This window comes from Megascapheus bottae, chromosome 5 (assembly GCF_031878675.1).
Source record: "Megascapheus bottae isolate mThoBot1 chromosome 5, mThoBot2.hap1, whole genome shotgun sequence".
Taxonomy (NCBI): domain Eukaryota; kingdom Metazoa; phylum Chordata; class Mammalia; order Rodentia; family Geomyidae; genus Megascapheus; species Megascapheus bottae.
Window position 1 is genome coordinate 76,788,525 of NC_143513.1, and position 20,080 is coordinate 76,808,604.

Genomic DNA, 20,080 nt, shown 5'->3' on the forward strand with positions numbered 1-20,080 from the left:
CAACTAGTAAAGTGAGTTGGGTGATTTGCCTGCCATCCCAGTTCTGTGGGGGGAAAAATAGGATCACAAAGAGCTGACCTCAGCAAAACCATGAGATCCTATTCAAAAAATAGAGAAAACAGAAGGGCTCCAGTGGCTCACACCTATAATCCTAGCTACTCAGGAGGCTGAGATCTGAGAATCAGGGTTCAGCACTCAAGTTTGTTAGTGAGATTCTTATCTTCACTTAACCACCAGAAAGCCAGAAGTGGTGCTGTGGCTCAAAGTGGTAAAGCACTAGTCTTGAGCTGAAGAGCTCATGGACAGTGCACAGGCCCAGAGTTGAAGCCCCATGACCAACAAAACAAACAAGCAAAAAAGAAAAAAACTAAAAAAACAAAACAAAAAAACAGAGGAAAGGGCTGGGACATAACTCAGACGTAGAGCTTAATAAGTGCAAGACATGAGGCTCTGAGTTCAAATCCTAGTACTTCCTCCCTCCCCAAGGTACCAACACATTGTCTGTGTTACCCTGCCTAATTCAGTCACACTTTCTGGGCTTTGTTAGAGACTGTTCTTCACCTCATAAACACTCCACTTGTAATGAATTGTAATGCCTATTGAGCCTTCTTGTTTAATTCCAGACCTAAGCAATACCAACCAACACAATACAACCAATGGCCAGGGTACCTACTTACAAGAGGACAGCGTGGGTTTTTTGTTTGCTGCTCACTAACTCTGGGATACTGGAGGAGGACTTGTAAGTCCTCAGTTTACTCATGTGCAAACTCAAGAGAATACTAGCACATACCTTAGCCAATCGCTATATAGAGTGTCTGTTGAATTAAGTGAGCTAATGCCTGTGAAATCCTAAAGCTTTGCTACTGTGTCACAGAAAGTGCCTGCAGAGGCTGGCTGTTGCTGTTACTAATGCTGGTGAGGCTCAGGCCAGGCTGCACTTTGCTCTGCCCCACTTCCCAACAGCGCCTGTACCATTCCTTCAGTCTATTGCAACCTGCTCTCATCTAGCTGTTGTGTATTATTCTGTGTTATTCCTTCAGAGATCTATTAAGTTCCTAATTTGGTCATTTTGGTGAAGAAATATATGGCATTTTGCTTAAGATATAGTCAGTTACTGTAAGTTTCTACTTCTGAAGGGTCTGTAATTTCTATTTTTTATTTTTTGGTACTGGGGTCATATTAGGACCTCACACATGCCAAGCACACACTGTACCATGGATTAAAAAAATCAATAAGCTGATTTTTTTCAGAGCAGTTTTCTATTCTTGTTTTGACCTGTAAATGTGTTTCCATTTTTAACCGTGTTCTTGTGGACAAGTGTAATAATGCCTTCCTTTGTCTGAAGGCAGGCGAGGAATCTGCTGCCAGGTATAGTCTTCCTTTCCTGAAGGCTTTGTCTCCTTCAACAAGGAGAACCGCATGTGTATCCAGGACGTGGCCACTGTCAGACTCCCCAGCATCTTCTTTATTTTAAAGATTTCACTATTTATCGCATTGTTTTTGTCTTCATGCTCTGTCTTGGACATGTAATTTATAATTTATAATCTAGCTATTTCATTATGCAGCACTAGTTTAAAACTTCAAAAGAGCTTTAAGAAATAAGATAACTGTGTGTTTAGCATTAATAAATAATACATTAAAGAGTAATTATTTTGTGTGTGCCTGAGCCTGGAAATTGCTATAAGTACATAAAGTTTTTATTTAGCCCTGGTGCTTTTGCACTGTTAATTATATAATAAATAATGTATTTGTTATTGGTAACACTTGTTCCTCAATCTTTTTATAGAAAATTAGAAAGCAAAGGTGTCACCCTTATTTTTAGAGATTTTTCTGAATCCATGACATCAACCAAAGACATGAATAAGCACAAAATGATGGGATCCAGTTTTTGTTGTTGTTGTTGTTTGTTTGTTTTTTGCCCGTCCTCAGGCTTGACTCAGGGCGTGAGCACTGTCCTTGGGCTTTTCTCAAGGATAGCATTCTACTACTTGAGCCACAACACCACTTCTGGCTTTTTCTATGTATGTGGTACCGAGGAATTGAACCCAGAGTCTTTGTACATGTTAGGCAAGCATTCAACCACTAGCCCAGACTCCCAGCCCCAGTTTCTTTCTTTCTTTATTTTTTTTTTCTTTGGCATTCCTGGGCTTAAACTCAGGGCCTGTACATTGTCCCTGAGCCTTTCTGTGCTCAAGGCTAACACTCTACCACTTGAGCCACAATGCCACTTCTGTTTTTTTTCTGGGTAGTTTTTAATTGGAGATAAGAGTCTCACAGACTTTTCTACCCTAGTTGGCTCTGAACTGTAATCCTCATATCCTCTTGAGTAGCTAGGATTACTGGTGTGGTATGAGCCACCAGTGCCTGGAGACAAAAGGTATTTTAGGAAGAAGGATGAATGAACATGGATTTAAAAGTTAGATGTTTAACGTTGATCGGAAGTACTTTTATGTAATAATTGAAAGTTTTCTTTGTTGTTGTTTCTTTTTTTTTTTTCATGGGTTATGAGGCTTGCACTAGTCCTGGGTGAGCTCTTCAGCTCAAAATTACCATCCTATCTGGGGCCTGGGTATTGTCCCTGAGCTCTTCAGCTCAAGGCTACCACCCTACTCTTCAGCCAAGCCCCACTTCCTGTTTCCTCTAGAGGTTAATTGGAAATGAGAGTCTCAGGTCCTTTTGTTGCTGGGCTGGCTTGATCCTCAGATCTCAGCCTCCTGAGTAGCTAGGATTACAGGCATGAGCCACTGTGCCTGGCAGAAAGTGTTTTAAGTAAAAGATAGGTCGACTAATTAGTATATTTTAACATTTATTTGATTTTGACACTATACCATTAGTGGAGGGACTTTTTGTAACTTTTGTATCCCTTGAGTTCTAGATTTCTGAATTCTGACCTAAATTGGGCAAGAGCTCATTTTCAGAAATACTCAAACCTACCTAAAGGTTATTCAACAATTAATTACCAGATACTCCAATCTAGCCATTTGCTCTTCCATTAGAATTTACTTATTGAAAACAATTGAGTCAAGCTTATTTACTCATTTGTGTTTTAACTTATCAGGTTTATTTAGTACCTCTGACATATTCCATACATGATTCTAGACGCTAAGAGAATCAAGAATGAGTATCATCTTGAGTTTAATTTCTCAAAGCTTCTAGTCTGAAGACAGTATTAGAAATCTCTAATCATCACACACTGAAATTTGCTTTAGAGGGCCATATCAAGACCTAGAGCACAGAGAAAGGGCCCCAGTAATTTTAACTAGTTAACCTGTAGTTACACGGGATCATTTTGAACTTCCTCCTTTCTTGCCATCATGGTGAAGAGTTCTGTTTTGTCCCCAGGCACACTCCACATGTGGAATTAAGCCGACTGAGGTGGCTCAAGCTTGTATTTCTAGCTCCAGAGACTGTGGAATCAGAATTTGAGGACAACCTGGGCAACAAATGAGCTCAGTGGCATATGCCTGTTATTCCGTTACTGGGGTGTGGGGAGCACAGTGGTATAGGCCGGTCATCCCCAGCAAAGAGGGAAGTAAAGTAGAACAGAGCCCAGCCCTGCCTGGGCTGAAAGAGAAACCCCATCTTAAAAATAACCTGTGAAAAAAGGCGCTGGAGGCATGACTCAGATGGTAGGTAGTGTCTGCTCAGTGTGTGTGAGACCCTGAGTTCAAACCTCAGTACTGCCCAAAAGGAAATAAAAAGATATGTAGCTTTTGAAGTAGTTAAAAATGGTGTATAGCTATCCAAAAGATTGAGTTCACTGGCTTAGAATGAAGTAATTTTCTGTTTTGTTTGTTCTATCCCTCTGGCCATATGCATAATGTTACAGTAAATTCTCTCCATTCCTTCCACTAGACCGTGTGAACAGACCACAGGGGCAAGTATCCCTGTCTTCACTATCGTGTTGTAACTCCAGTTCTACCTGTGTCTGTCACTCGGTAAACCCAGCAAGGCTCTGAACTGAGCCATGATGCTGCCCCGAGTGTGAGCGGTAACCATCCCACATCAGTGAGAAGTGGCTTTAGCAGACGAGGCACAAACTATTTGTCTGTAGTAACTCATTTTCAGGGCTGAACTGCCTCCACTTGAACATATACAAAGGAAACTCCTATTCCATAGTCTGTCTTACTCAATTCCAGAAAAGATGCCTGTTTTTCTTAATTCTTCTTGGAAACTCATACTAAAGTAATTATATTTTCCCCCCTTTGTCCACAGCAAAGCCAGGACTCTGTTTGAGAAGAATGCTGCCCCCATTTTACATTTGTCTGGCATGGATGTGACCGTGGTTAAGGTGAGAGTGACTCTGTAGGATTTATTGTATCTAAACTACTACCCCTTTTAAGTATTCACTGCTCTTAGCAGAAATCACTTGTCACAAAGACAAGTAAGTGCAAAGCAATCAGTGTTGTTTGTTCTGATAATGAAAGCTGTTTGGTATTTTTTTCTTGTTAGTGTCAGCCTCTCATTTTGAAAATAAGTTCTAGAGGTGTGTGACAACCTCAGAATCTTTCATCTGAGCGGAAGTGGAACTGTGTATTTACTTAGAAGTTGAAGTTGCTGGAGTTATCCCAGTTTCCCCCCTAAGGCACAAGACCCTCACCTTTGAGCAATTTAATTTCTTAGTAGTTCCACAAACAGGTCAACATTTTTCCCCCCTGGTAAGAAATTAAGAAATTACTTGTGGTGAGGAACTGGAAACAGTAAATGTTTACAATATGTGAGATTTAGCTTTGAAGCAGAAAGAACAGGAAAAAACAAACAAACAAAAAAAAGGGAATTGTGAAGTTCCAGAAGTTCATTGTGTGCAGGGTATGAATTTGGTGAAAACAATCCTTACAGTGTTTGTAAGTCTATGGTTAACTTATTTCTGAATTATACACTTGCAGTAACTCAGAGATTACAGGTCATTTAGCGTAATTTGCCATGCAGTGTTAAGTCCTGTGTTCCAACTTCTCTGAGCTAACATTTTCCAGTATTCTGCTCTAGGGAAAATAGAAAGGGAGGTAACAATGCAGTACCTGCAGTGTAACAGGTTCTAGGATGAGAAAAGCGTCTTGGAATGGCTAACTATAATACTGATATTACTTACTTATTTATTGAGTAATTGATAGAGGAAAATACTCATTGGGTCCTGGGCTTGGGTGTTGTCTCTGAGGTGTTGTGTTTTGTTTTCCCTCAAGATTAGTACTGTACTACTTGAACTGCAGCAGTTCCACTTCCAGTTTTTTGATGGTTAATTGGAGATGAAAACCTCATGGACTTTCTCAATTTGAACCAAGATCCTCAGATCTTAGCCTCCTAAATAGTAAGGATTATAAGAGGCATAAGCCAACATGCCCAACACATCTGTTTATTTTATCTAGATTTTCCAAGTAATTGCATTAAGATGTGCATAGATATCTTCTTTTTACTTTAAAATTCCCATGTAGCATCTGCAATGTCCTGGCTTCATTCTTCATAGGATATATTTGGGCCCGCTCTCTTGTTTTCCCTTAGTCATCTTCTAAGAAGCTGGCTGATCCAAGAAGTTTTTTTTTTTTAATATTTTTATTGTAATTAATAAAAGGGTTACATGATATTTGCCAGATAGAAGGTACATTAATTCACATACATTGATACCCTTTCACATGTCTTGGTCCCCATTACCCTCCCCCCTACCCCCGAAGTTCTTACCCAGGATTACTTACTGATCTGCTCATTTGCATGTTTTGTTACATTTATTTCTAGTCTGTTCTAAATATTTCCTTCATTTGACATTTTTTTTGCTCTGACATTTTAGTTTGATGCCTATTCCCTTAAAATCTATCTTCTTTTCATACTGTACATGTTTAAAGCTCTCAATTGTACTTTACTGCTTCAGCTAAGTCCTATAACGTTTAACTTTTAACATGTAGTACTCCCATTACAATTAATTTCTCAGTATTTCTTAATTCCCATTATGATTTTGCTTGACTTGGGAGTTAGACAAGTCTAAATTTCCAAATCTAAAGTTTTTTGGGTTTTTTTTGCCAGTCTGGGTGCTTGAACTCAGGACTTGAGCACTGTCCTTAGACTTTTTCAAGGCTATAGCTCTACCACTTGAGCCACAGCACCACTGCTGGCTTTTCTATGTATGTGATACCAAGGAATCGAACCCAGGTCTTCGTGCATACTAGGCAAGCACTCTACCATTAGGCCAAAGTCCCAGCCCTTGAGGTTTTTTTAACTGTATATTTTTTTACAGTAGTAGGGTTTGCATATAGGCTTTATGCTTGCCAGATGGATGATCTTAGTGTATTTAGCCCTCTTTTACCAAAGATTTTTAATTTACTTGCATCTTGGTAAAATGAATGTATTCCATATAATTCACTTTTATTGAGATTGGCCTTAGAGTGTAGAATAGAGACTGTATTCATAAATGTTCCCTGTGTGCCTAAAAGCATATCAATCGTTGGACACTGTGATCTGTTTTTATCTATTAAATCAGGTTATTGCAATCATCTTTGTCCTGGATTTATATTGGTTTTAACTATAAATCGCCAAGATAACTTATTAGGAATCATCTCTTATGATCACAGATTTGTCTTTCTTTACATAGTTTTATCTGTTCTGTTTTGTGTCTTGAGTCTGTTATTAGAAAGACCCAAGTTTCAAATTATTTTATTTTCATTGCATTTTGGCCTCATCGTGAAGATTGTCTTCAGCATTAATTCTGCCTTTTGCAATAGTTTATCTTTGCTAGTATTATTAGCAGTAACTTACTTGTGTTAGGTTTTGTTTGTTTGTTTTCAGCATTGGAGATGGAACCCATGCACTGTATTACTGAACCACATCCCCAGAGATTTTAGTATTAAATTTTCAGTCCTTTTGCTCTCAGCATTTGTACATTTTTAGCTGCATCATTAGTAAAGGCACAAAAACATATTCTAATTTCCCTCCCTCTTTGGCCTGGACAGTTTAATCCATAAAGCATATATTTGAACATATTTCTGTAGTAGTTACCTGTCACATTCTGGCTCAGCCATTATTTTTCTGATTGGGATCCTCTAGCAGTCTTGTGTTCAGGAAAATTCTTGTGTTGGTCCATCTAGGTTTCCAGTGGCATGCTAGCAAGAAGTAGTCTCAGATATAGCCTTACTTACACATCTTTTGATCCTCACATGAGGTTTTCTGAAATAAAGAGAAGACCTCATCTTATTTTACACCTAGATACATCCATAATAAGGACATTTTTCTATGTAACTACATCAGCATTTTCCTACATAGCAAAATAAACACTTCTGTAATATTAGTTTATGGTATCTACCCCAATTCATGTATCCTATGAACCATATATTTGTATTTTTTTCACTTTAAGATATTTACCAATTATATGCAAACATTACTTATATATTATATGCTCAGAAAATGAAAAAAAGAAAAAGGTTGCATTTTAAATATTAATAGAAAAACAAATATATTAATGTTTTCATATGTCAAACTAGAAACTGCTGCTCTTTGAAGGGTTTCTTTTTTATGTATTTTCCATTAAATTCCATTATCTTGAAATAACTTCAAACTTAGAAAAATTCAGTCACACATCCATTGTAGTTCACCAACTATTAATATTTTACAGTATTGAGCATATACTCTTGACATATGGATATATATTGGTTTGTTTTGCGTTTTGCCAGCTCTGGGCTTGAACTCAGAGCCTGAGCACTGTCCTTGGGCTTTCTCAAGGTCAGAGCTCTACCACTTGAGCCATAGCACCACTTCCAGCTTTTTTTCTATGTATGTGGTACTGAGGAATCAAACCTGGGTCTTTGTGTATGCTAGGCAAGCACTCTACCACTAGGCCAAACTCCCAGCCCCCACACATGTATATATGTTGTGTGTATGAATATTGTGTGTGTGTGTATATATATATATATATTACTTTCCTGAATCATTTGAAAGTAAGTTACAGAAATAGTGTATGTTTCTTTTTTTTGTCTTTTTTTTTAGTTTTTTTTTTATTGTGATTAATAGAAGGGTTACATTATATTCACCAGATAGAAGGTGCATAACTTCACAAACATTGATACTCTTTCTCATGACATGGTCCCCATTTCCCTCCAATAGTGTATGTTTCTATAAAGAAAGAAGGAAATTTTCTTCAGTGACTGTAAAATAATTGTCAAAAAACCCCAACAGTACTACTCAATTTATAAAAATTTATTTATAGTACTGGAGTTTGAACTCAGGACCCTATGTGTGCTCCTGCTTGAGTTATGCATCCAGCCATTCTTTGCTTTAGGTACTTTCCAGGTAGGGTTTGTACTTTTGCCTGGGGCTGGTTTCAGACATCAGTCTTCCTACCTATACTGGTATATGAACACATTCTTAGCCTAGAATTGATTCCATGCAAGATCTTCATTATACTAATATTTGTAGGAAAAGAAAAGAGTACTTCCTCCCCGCCCCCAGTTCTGCAGCCAGTCCAGGATCACATGATACATTTAATTTTCAAATCTCTTTGGCAACTTTAAATTTTAAATTATTTATTATTATAGTAGTATATTATTATTATAGCAGTTGCAGGCCTGGGAACCAGGCCTACCGCCTCCCCTCTGCTAGGCAGGTGCTTTACCATTGAGCAATACTTCTGGCCTCTGTAGGTCACAAAGCTTTTTTAATCTTTTTCACAGCCTTTGATTTTTTTGGGGGGGAGGGGTCATTTCATAGGTCTTGAACTCTGGGCCTGGGTGTTGTTCGTTAGCTCCTCAGCTCAAGGTTCTTGCTCTGTCACTTGAGCCACAGCGTGACTTCTGATTTTTTGGTGGTTAATTTGAGGTAAGAGTCTCACGGACTTTGGTGCTGGACTGGCTTTGAACCGAAATCTTCAGATCTCAGCCTCCTGAGTAGTGAGGACTGCGCCCGGCCTTAGCAGGATTTTCATGTTACACAAGTACTATGAATTTGGGTTCTAACTTGTGTCAGGCACAAGTAAACATCTTGGTTCTGGGGAAATATTTTTACATTAACTTCACTGCATTCTGCTATTTACCCCTCCTTTCTCTTCCAGTAGTCTTTTTACCACCACAATATGCTTTTGGAGGTGTCACAGGTGGAATGACGCAGTATGCAGCCTTTCCTTATCCCATCATTGATTTAGCACTGTCTTGATCATTGACTTCTTTCATGTAATATTTCAAGTTCCTTAGTGTCTTTTCATGGCTTGATAGCTTACTTCCCCCTTTTGTTGTTGTTATTGGTCATGGGGCTTGAACCCTGGGCCTGGGTGCTGTCCTTGAGCTCTACAGCTCAAGGCCACCGCCCTACCCCTGGAGCCACAATGCCACTTCCGCTTTTCTGGTTGTTCCAGGCTGGCTTTGAACCATGATCCTCAGATCTCAGCCTCCTAAGTAGCTAGGATTACAGGCATGAGCCACTGTTCCTGGCTAAAAGCTCACTTCCTCTTAATGATAGACACCATTCCTATTTCTAGATGTCCTGAAGTTCATCCATTTACTCACTGAGATACATTTTGGTTTATTCATATTTGGGCAATTAATAAATAAAGTTGCTATAAGCATTCATGTGGACTGTGTTCAGTTCATTTGGGTAAATTCTTAGGATCGTTATTGTTTGATATCATGTTGCTTCATATCCTATGTGATTGATGTATTGGGATCTGCATTCGACCAGAAATGGGTCTATTGATTAGCAAATTGTGTAACTGAGGCTGACTCAGTAGATTCCGAGGTATAAAATGATAAAAACCTATATACAATTATTTTGATGGCTGGGCTTTTTCATGTCTACCATTTATGCAAACGTTAAAGCAGTCAAAGATGGCTGCGCCCAGGAAAGAGGAGCAAAGGTTGTAGCAGGATGCGAGCGGCCCAGGAGGAAACCGGGAGCCGGCTGCTGGGAGGCTTACGCTGGAAAATCATAAACCAGATGATACTATCAAGGAAAACTTAATTTTTGATATCATAACCAGAAAAACTAACCAACTTCCGGAAACAGATAGGAATGTCTTTGAACATGGATCAACGTATGTTGGAGTTAATACTGCTCTCTGTGACCTGATAGCAAACAGTCTTTTCCAACATGTCTTGCATGTGACAAAGGCTCCAGTGGCATCTTGCTTACCCATGGCAGTGATCCCATTTGTGACAGCTAATTTTGCTCACAAAGGTTTTGTCAGTTTACCTTTGAGTACAGGTGATCTGAGTTGGTTTCATGGTGGGTAGTCTGTACCTATTTCCTTGGCTATTCCTATGAATGGTGGTCTAGCAGTCAGGTGTGGATCAGCAGTGCTACCAGATAAAGCAAACTTACTGGATCAGGATTTCAAGCCCATCTTTAGAAAGATGCTCTTTCCCATTTTACTTCAGACTGAATTTGCAGCATACCTTGGATCTAGACAATATAAGCCACTCATAAAGGCTCTTCTGTTTCCTGAACCTGACTTAGAACAAATAAAATAAATTGGTGAAAAAAAAAAAGTTAAAGCAGTCCATGTAAAACCTTAAAACATCTCATGTTTTTTAACCTTTGACTTTGTGTTCCTAGGATAGCAGATTTACCAAAGGCTTCCTTTGTTTTTCAGACAGATTATGAGGGCCAGGCCAAGAAACTGCTGGAACTGATGGAAAGCACAGATGTGATCATTGTGGCTGGAGGAGATGGCACCTTGCAGGAGGTATGGCTTTTTCTTTTCAGGGCCACTTTGAAAGCAAGGAAGAAAGAAATTAGGTTTCAGAACAATGATGTAAGTACTTGTAATTTAAGGAAATTATTTTTGTAATTTTCTTTTTTGGACTATTGCTTTTAAACTAGTATAGCTGTAACATTTTTATAGAAGCCTCTATCCCATTTGTTTTTGTAAAACTCTCTAAATAAACTCTCTAATAAATTCTAAAGAATTTATTACTAAACTTGTCTGATAAAATTAAATAAAACAAGACAAATTTGTGATAAGTAAGATAAGCTTGTTATATTTTGAAGACGACTATAAAATAGTTCTGTTTGTAATGTAACCTTATTTTCAATTACAATGAATATTTCTTACCATAAAACTTAAAAGATTTTGTTCAAGAAAATAAATATATCTGTATATCTTTTTTTTTTTTTCATTACCAGTAAACAAGCACTGGGCATTGCATATGCTAGGCAAGCAATCTACTACCTAGCTACAGCTCAGTCCTGGCTTCACTTTACTATTATATATTTTCAGTGAGATACCACTACACAGTTGTTAGGATGGCCAAAATCATCTGGGTGTGGTGAACACCTCTGTTATCCCAGCTACTTATGAGGCAGAGGCAGGAGAATCAAAGGATTGATTCTAGGCCACTCTAGGCAAAAGTTAGTGAGATCCTGTCTGAAAAACAAATTATAAGCAAAATGACTGAAAGAGTGGCTCAATAGACCCTAAATTTAACCCCCCTTACTTCCAAAAAGAAAAAACAAAATAAAACCCAAAAAACTAACAATATCAGATATTGGTAAGAGTATAAAGTAATAGGAATGCTCTCTCATTGCAGGTGGGAATGCAAAATGGTTTAGCTCCTTTGTTCCTATGAAAATGACTAAAATCTCAGAAGGCAAAAATGTACAATGTTACAGCCACTTTGGAACAGTTGAATATACTCTTACCATATAATCCAGCAGGTGTGCTCCAGGGAGCACTCCGAAGGAGTTCTTTATTCACAATTGCCCAAATTTAGTTGTCTTTCAACAGATGAATAAAGACTAGTGCATTCGGACAATAGAATATTATTCAACACTGAGGTATCAAGCGGTGAGAAGACAGAAAAAGTAAATGCTTATTACTAAGTGAAAAAAAAACCCAACATGAGAAGACTAAACATTGTATGATTGCAAGTATCTGACATTTGGAAAAGGTATAGAGACAATAAAATATCAGCATTTTCCAGGACATTGGGAGAAGAGTAGAAGGTATAGAAAGCACAGAGGACTGTTAGAACCATGAAACCACTCTTTTCACTGTAATGATGAATGTGTAATCATCATATGCATGTTTCCTACAAGTTAGAACACAGTGAACCCAAACAAACGTAAAGGATGACATTTGGGTGCTAATGATGTATTATGGTCAGCTCTTGGGTGGTAAAAAATGCATACCTTGGTTGGAGATTGTTGTTAATGGTCAGGGGCAATATGGGAAATCTGTGAGCCTTCTCAGCTTTGCTAATAACCTAAAACTGTTTTTTTTAAATAATAGTTTACTAATTTTAATGTTTTAAATTAATGTAACCCTTCTATTAATTACAATAAAATATATGAAAAAAATAAAAAAAGAAAATCCAGATATAAAAAAAATAAAAAAATAAATTAATTTTTAATTGTTTTTTGGTTGGTCCTAAGGCTTAAACTTAGGGCTTGGTCACCACGCCTGTGCTCTTGCTCAAGGCTAACGTTCTACCGCTCTGAGTCACAGCACCATTTCTAGTTTTCTGGTGGCTAATTGGAGATAAGAGTATCACACACTTAACTGCCTGGGCTGGCTTTGAACTATGATCCTCAGAGAAGCTAGGATTACTGGCATTAGCCAATACTGCCTGGCTAAAAGTTTACTAATTTTCAAAAGTGATATACTCATCCAGGTGCTGGTGGCTCATGCCTATATTCTACTCACTTAGTAGGCTAAGATCTGAGAATCTTCCTGTGAGACTCTTATCTCCAGTTAACCACTCAAAATCCAGAAGTGGTGCTGTGGCTGAAGAGGTAGAGCACTAGTCTTAAGCGCAGAAAGGCTCAAGGACAGCTCCCAGGCCTGGGTTCAAGCCCTACAACTATATGTATGTATGTATGTATAGCATACTCTTACTGCTTGCTTTCACCCAGCAAAGATGGCAGGTGTTTTGTCCTGCAGGTTTTTTTTTTTTTTTCATCCCTGTAACAGGCCAGTGCAGTCTTTATGTATCAGAAGTCCCTGATGAGCCCACTGGAGGGGATTTTGCCTCATGCTCATTCACTCATCCTCTATGCATCATGCAAACACCTCATTTCTGATTGCCTTTATCTCCATTTGGTAGCTTCTTGTGTTTGCAGGGGTCAGAAGCTAATAACAAACAGTGCTGTCCTATTTGACTTGGCACTTGTATGAGCCTTCTTAAGCTTCTTTTCGAAAGGCTTTGGTAATGAACTTGTGATTGTTTTTATGGCTTTTTAATGAAGTGTGAAGAGTTCTTATAGCATGCCTACAGAGAAGGACGTAGACCCTTGATAGCCCTCTTTAATCCTGGAACTTAGGATGAGGAAGATGGAGGGAGGAGTCAGCCCTTACTTGACAAAATGTTTTTAAGGAAGACAGTATTTGCAGCCATTAAAATAGTCATTGCTTAAAAGATTGTGGGGAATATAGCAACATGTGAAAAGTAACTAATGATTACCCAGTGTGGCAGGATCATGAGAAATTATTTTTCTTTAGGTATCTTTCAGGTTCATAATAGCATTCCTCCTTTTGTATTCCTTAATAACAACATTTATTTTTGCAGATTTTATTGAGTATAACAAAGCAGTTTTTTCCTATATCACTACTTCTTAGGGAATGGTATAATTGATGCCTACATCACATTTTTTATAGAACTTAAAACATAGACATTAGTTTTAAGTTCTACAAAACCTGGCCTTACTAACATAATATGGGGTTTTTATAATTATCTTAGCTTTTATTATTGATCCTAGGTCAAAGATAAAATCCAATTTAGCTTTAATCCTATTTGAGAATATAGTATGTTTTGAGATTCATTATATCATTTAACATAGTTTCTAGGAAGGAAATGAATAAGTTTATGACCCATGAAAAATGAATCCAATTCCTCTATGATAAACCAAATAATATGTTGTTTATATTTTTTTAACATTTGTAGGTTGTCACAGGAGTTCTTCGAAGAACTGATGAGGTAAGCTTTTCCTAAAAGAATAATTATAGCTTTTATTTTCTATTCTTTTCACTTTCATTCTTTATCTGCCCCGTTTTAAGTGCACACACACACACACACACACACACGCACATAATGTAAGGGTTTTGGTGATATGAATTTTTTTTGGTGTGTGATTGCTTTATTTTTGAACTCAGGGCCTTGTTTATGTTAAGCGAGTGCTCTACTACTTGAGTTATGCCTCCAACCCATTTTTTACATATGTTTTAGTTCTGAGAACAGGGTCTTGGTAAGTAGACCAGGCAGTACTCAGACTTCGTGTCTTAGCATCTGGAGTAGTTAGTACTGTAAGTGTACAACCATGCCTGGCTGTCATGTTGTATTTTAAATTGTGGGAGGACAACATTGTAGAAAATACATTTCTGCTGCCTGTCATAAGACACTGTTATAAACCCGTGGCAGGCTTTCTTTATCCTTGTGGATATGTGGGTGGTCCTGGTCTTCGGATTTGAACTTAGGGCCTGGGTGCTATCCTTGAGCTGTGTTTGTTCAAGGCTAGCACTGTATCACTTGATCTACAGTGCTACTTCTGGCCTTTTTTTTTTTTTTTTTTTTTGAGGTAAAGCATTTTTTTTTTTTTTTGTCAGTTGTGGGGCTTGAGCTCAGGGCCTGAGCACTATCCTTGGACTTTTCTCAAGGCTAGAGCTCTACCATTTGAACCTCAGCACCACTTCTGGCTTTTTGCTATGTATGTGGTACCAGGGAATTGAACCCAGGTCCTCGTGCATGCTAGGCAAGCACTCTACCACTAGGCCAAACTCCCAGCCCCAGGTAAAGCATTTTTTTAAATTGTAATTAATAAAGGGGATACAGTTATATTCACCAGATAGAAGGTACATCACTTCACAAACATACCCTTTCTCATGTTTTTGTCCCCATTTCCCTCTCCCTATCCTCTCCCCTCACTTCTGGCCTTTTTTGAGTAGTTTATTGGAGATACGAATCCCTGATTTTATTGCCCAGGCTGGCTTTGAACTCAGCAGTCCTCAGATCTCAACCTCCTGAGTAGCTAGGATGCATAGGTGAGCCACCAGCACCTGGCAATTTTTTATTATTCTTAAGACAAGCTGTAATTTTTTAACAGTCCCTTATAAAATAGAACATTTGCGAGCTGGATGTGTAATTGAAGTAGTAGAGCAGTTGTCTTGGGTTTATTGTTAAAACATCTGAAGCGAGCCAGCTGGGTGCCATGGCTCATGCCTGCAATCTTTGCTACTCAGGAAGCTGAGATATGAGGATTAAGGTTTAAAGCCACCCTGGGCATTAATGACTGAGAGACTCTTATCTCCAATTAACCACTAGAAAATTAATCACTGGGAAGTGGTGCTGTGACTCCAGGGGTAGTGTGGTAGCTTTGAGCTGAAGAGCTCAGGGACAGTACCCAGGCCCAAAATGCAAGCCCCAGAACCAACAAAAACAAAACAAATAAAAGAACAACAATAATAGCAACAATAAAAGGAAATCTGAAGCAAAATGGCAAATGCTAGCCATTGTTAAGTCTGGGTTGCGAACTCATTCATCAAATCTGATTACTTCTAAATATTATCTCATGTAAGTTTTAAAGAATAGTTAACTATTTCATGAATAAAAACAACATAATGGAAATCCTTCTCAGTCCTTTTAATAATAATTTGTATTCAAAATAGTGTTTGAAGATTCTTAAAAGTATCTACTATATTTCCACATTTAATTAAATCCACTGCTATGCCAGTTGACCTGCTTTTTCTCTTTGCCTTATATGTATTTGAGGTAGTTTATTGTCATTGATCAGTGTATATGTTTCTAATTGAATTTAGTTTGCTACTTTTTCAAATAGTGTCATGACAGGGTCCAGTCTCTGTCATACTTTATTGATCCAGCAGGTATTAAGTCCTGTATTATCTTAACTAAAATTTCTTTGAAACAGTTCTCATTACCGAGTATGTAGGTGTTTCTCCCAAATCCATGTCATTGTATTTTCCCTGTTTGCTTGGCTTTAGGAATTGCTCACTTGATAGTGTTTTATTAGTGGCCTGGAGATGTGGGAGGGGAGAAGGGGAGGCTGACACAGGACTAGTTACTTGGTCATAGTGGATGACAGTGCCTGTCCACCGAGCCTTATTTCTGTCAAACTACAAATGTTCTCTTTTTGTTTCCTCAGGCCACCTTCAGTAAGATTCCCATTGGATTTATCCCACTGGGCCAAACCAGTAGTTTGAGCCATACCCTCTTTGCTGACAGTGGAAACAAAGTCCAGTAGGTTGTCACTGTGGAATGTTGGCATCTGTGGGTGAGCGAGCTTGGGAATGAGTGACAACTTCTTTTATTTTGAGTTTTGATAGCCTGAAACTTGAAATAACTGGGAGGAGATTTGAATCTTTCAGGTCACTAGGAATTTCCCTGTTGGGTTGTGAGACTTCTCATCCAATAGGAAATTGCTTGTGGGGTACTTTTTGTCCTTTTATCAGTTATGAAGCCATCTCTCATCCAAAGTGTGTTTATGCTTTTATATTGTAAGATTCTTTTGTGAGGGTAAATTCACACAGATCATTTGTTTGCTTTATATACACACAATAGCAAATGTCAAGTCCCTTATGAAAACTGAACTGAGAACTTTGGCTTCATTATCTTGATGCTAGAAATAGCTAAAACCCCAACTAGTCTCATCCTTTAGGACTGACTGAAGTGGTTAGCAATGAGGATAAAGCAGACAAGGAAAAGCAGTGTGCCTTGATCACCTACAAAAAGTTGACATGAATCTTAACCAAGAATCTTCCGACTGCTCAGGAGTCAGACCGATTGTTAGTATTATCCTATTTTTTTGAAATCATTATATGATCAAAGACATAGGCTTTCAGAACAGTAAGGATTTTCAATTTGAGGTCCAACTTTTACAGTAATTAATAACAATCTTGAGTGAGTGGTTGTCACAAAAATCTGAATAACTAGGGAGATATCTGAGAGAGTCTTTAAGCTTTGTAACACATTGGAAAAAGTCAGTAAATAAATACTTGCTGAATGTTGAAAATTCTCTATAACTTTCTATTTATAATCTTCTACACTAATGAATGATGATGATCATGATGATGATAACAATAAGATTCTTTTGGCTATTTTTCTGCTTTGGAATGTTTCCATTAAGTTGATTCTCAGAGATTGATTTTTGCTGTTGTAATTTTAGGAGCCAACTGTTGAATCGGCATTTATTTATTTTTGAAGCTTGTGCAAGAGTAAACATTAGACATGCACACATACACGTCAGGCCCTTGTTCTAGTCTACTATTGTACAGCCATCCTGAGGTTTAGAAGACAGGAGAGGCCATTGCAATAGGTAACACGTTTTGGAATGTGGAATTTTTGAAGGTCAATAGATAGTGATTAATGAGCTACCCAAGAATTTTTGCATACCTGAGATAATTTCATTGAGTTTGGGTTCTGATTATAGTAGAGAACTTGTGCCAAAGAGACTAATTTGACTTACGTTAGCCAACATATCCAGGTAATATATGTGTGTGTGTGTGTGTGTGTGTGTGTGTGTGTGATCAGAGATAGATCATTTCCTTTGGAGAATCCCTTGCCTTTCTAAAAACAGTTTTATGAGGAGTGTGCAAACCCTGAGGATCCGAAATAGCATTGAGTATTTTAGGGGTTGATTTCTGCCTGTTGTAAAAGTAGTGTTGTTTCTAATTCCAGTTATAATTTAGAGATTTATAGAACTTAATTTTTAAGCATGCCTTAGGCTCTTAAGTAATGAAATAATTTGCACTGGGTTCAGAATTTTGCAGACCTCCGAACATGGCAGTTGCCTGAGGCAGTTTAAAAAGAGCAAGGCTTTGCTTCTTGCCCTGCTATCAGGATTTCTTGTACCATAATCACTGCAGAAGAAAAAAAGAACAGTTTTCTTAGACTTTGTAATGTAATGTTGCAGGTAAATAATTCTGAAGTGCTGTTCCACGCTTCAGGACTGTTTTATTTAGAACTTCCAATTATTGCTAGAGAATGATAAATTAAGGTTGCTTTTTAGTTGTCTTCTGCCAAGTAAGCTGTTTTGAGTTGCAGTACTTCTCTAAGAGCACTTTCTAGGCTTGTCATGGAGCTCAGTACTGTCCAGAATGAGGGCGTACCCTTCTGGGCCAAGCCCTGCTCACTGCGGCCTTTAGAGAACATGTGCTCATGTTCATACCAAGTCAGCCCAAGCTTGACAGTGGGCTCCTCCTCTACGGAAGCTTACTTTGTACATGATACGTACTACCCAGGTAGCATCCATCCTGGAAGGAAAACTAGAATAAGTATGTATAGAGAAACAGAGGAAATCCAATGATTTCAGCATGTTTACCAGGGAACCCCTAAACACACACACACACACACACACACACACACACACACACACACATTTAAAAATTTTATTTATTCTTATACAGGTCCTGGTATTTAAACTCAGGGCTTAAATACTGCCCTCAAGCTTTTTTGTTCAAGGCTAGCACTCTACTACCTGAGTCATAGCTTCACTTTTGGCTTTTTGCTTGTTGATTATAGGTAAGTGTCTCACAGACTTTCTTCCCTGGACTGGATTTGAACTGAGATCCTCAGATCTCAGCCTCTTGAATAGCTCATATTACAGTGGCATGAACTACTGATGCCCAGGAAGATGTGTGTTTTTAAGATTTTAAGGTATGTTAAGTTGCACTTAGCTGCCCTGTTAGGTAGGAATGAAGCATGCATCTTCTTAGTCACAGTGATGGAGGGACTCTCAGAGCTTGCAGACTGTAGGCGTGGGCTTTCTCTTAGGGACTCCACATATGTTATTGATTCAGCCAGGGCAGCCTTACTAAAGGCAGAGTGCCCATGCTTATTGTGCCTGTCTGGCATCTGAAGAATTTTATTTAATCTTTCTAAACTTCCATTTCCGTGCCTCATTGTTAGCTAATTCCTTCTGTACCAATTCATTCTGTGTTATAAAATGTACAATAATAGTATTTCAGTTAAACAGCTGAAGTAGGGACTGGCTAGGTAAGAACAGTTGTGATGAGTGAAGTCACTTGATACACTTAAGACTTTGTACTTACTAAAAAGTTATTTAAGCAGAACAAACAATAAATAATAAATTCTATGCAGTTATTGATTCCAGATGCTATAACTAAATCAAACCAAAATTAAATACATAACTTTCTAAATGTTACTAAGTGCATTACCCAGGAAGTTTTGTTTTTTTTTTAATCAGTTTATAGCTGTTCCCATCAGTTATCACAGAAAGGGGGCCTTTCTTCTCCATGTCTGTATGTGGCAGAACAAATGAGGAGGGGCCGTGTAGGTAACAGTCTTAGTTCTCTGAAGAGAAATCAGTTTCTTTTCTTTTCCTTTCCTTTCCTTCCTTTAGTTCTTTTTCTTCTGTGTTAAGGTTTGGACTCGGGATTTTGCCCTTGTTAGACAAGCGCCATACTATTTGAGTGTCATTTCCAGGCCTTTCCAGATGGCATTTTTGTTTTTTGTGTGTGCACACGAGCCTTAGGCCTCAACCTTTACACCTACAGACCTTTTGCATCCTTGGGATTACAAGGCAGGCACCTCCATGCCTGGGTTATTGATTGGGATGAGAATCTTACTAATTTTTTGTCTGGACTTTTTGACTAGACCATATTCCACCTGATCTCTGCCCCCCAAGAATCTTGACTACAGGCTCGAGCCAATATATACAGTCCAATATAGTTTCTAAGTCACTCTTGTCTGTAAATATAAACTCCAGAAAGAATAATTACAATGATTTTTTTCTAATATATAGCTAACAATATAGGTAATAGAATATTGACCTGGCTTATCATTTACAAAAACATGAACTATTTAGGATAAATCTAACAAAATGTGAAAAATTTATACATTACACATCAATAAAGAAAAGGCAGGAAGACCTAAATAAATAGAGATAAGTTTGTGATCAGGGATGGCTAGACTCAATCCTGAGAGTCAGTTCTCTCCAAATTGACCTGTAAATCCAATGCAACCTCAGAATTCAGGAAGACTATTTATAAAAATTGACTGATTAATTAAAAATTTATATGGAAAAGTAAACAAACTTGAATAGCTAAAATGATTCTGAAAAACAAAAAATGTTCAGAACTTACCTTATTTCACTATCATGAAATACCTGTATAGTGTTGGCAAGAGAAGAGACATGTCATTCAGTA

At 38.0% G+C, this 20,080-nt stretch overlaps 1 protein-coding gene and 1 pseudogene across 3 annotated transcripts in view; both read left to right on the top strand.

Annotated features, from left to right (window-relative positions):
• Agk (acylglycerol kinase) overlaps positions 1-20,080 on the top strand; it is an 82,637-nt gene that overhangs the window by 30,026 nt on the left and 32,531 nt on the right. For all 3 annotated transcript variants that reach the window (XM_090333423.1, XM_090333422.1, XM_090333421.1), the window contains exons 5-8: positions 4,216-4,291; positions 10,559-10,651; positions 13,848-13,880; positions 16,060-16,154. In XM_090333423.1, coding sequence (XP_090189549.1) covers positions 4,216-4,291; positions 10,559-10,651; positions 13,848-13,880; positions 16,060-16,154 — 297 coding nt within the window. The remainder of the gene's footprint in view (positions 1-4,215; positions 4,292-10,558; positions 10,652-13,847; positions 13,881-16,059; positions 16,155-20,080) is intronic.
• On the top strand, positions 8,914-10,436 carry LOC150063671 (transmembrane protein 126A pseudogene; annotated as a pseudogene).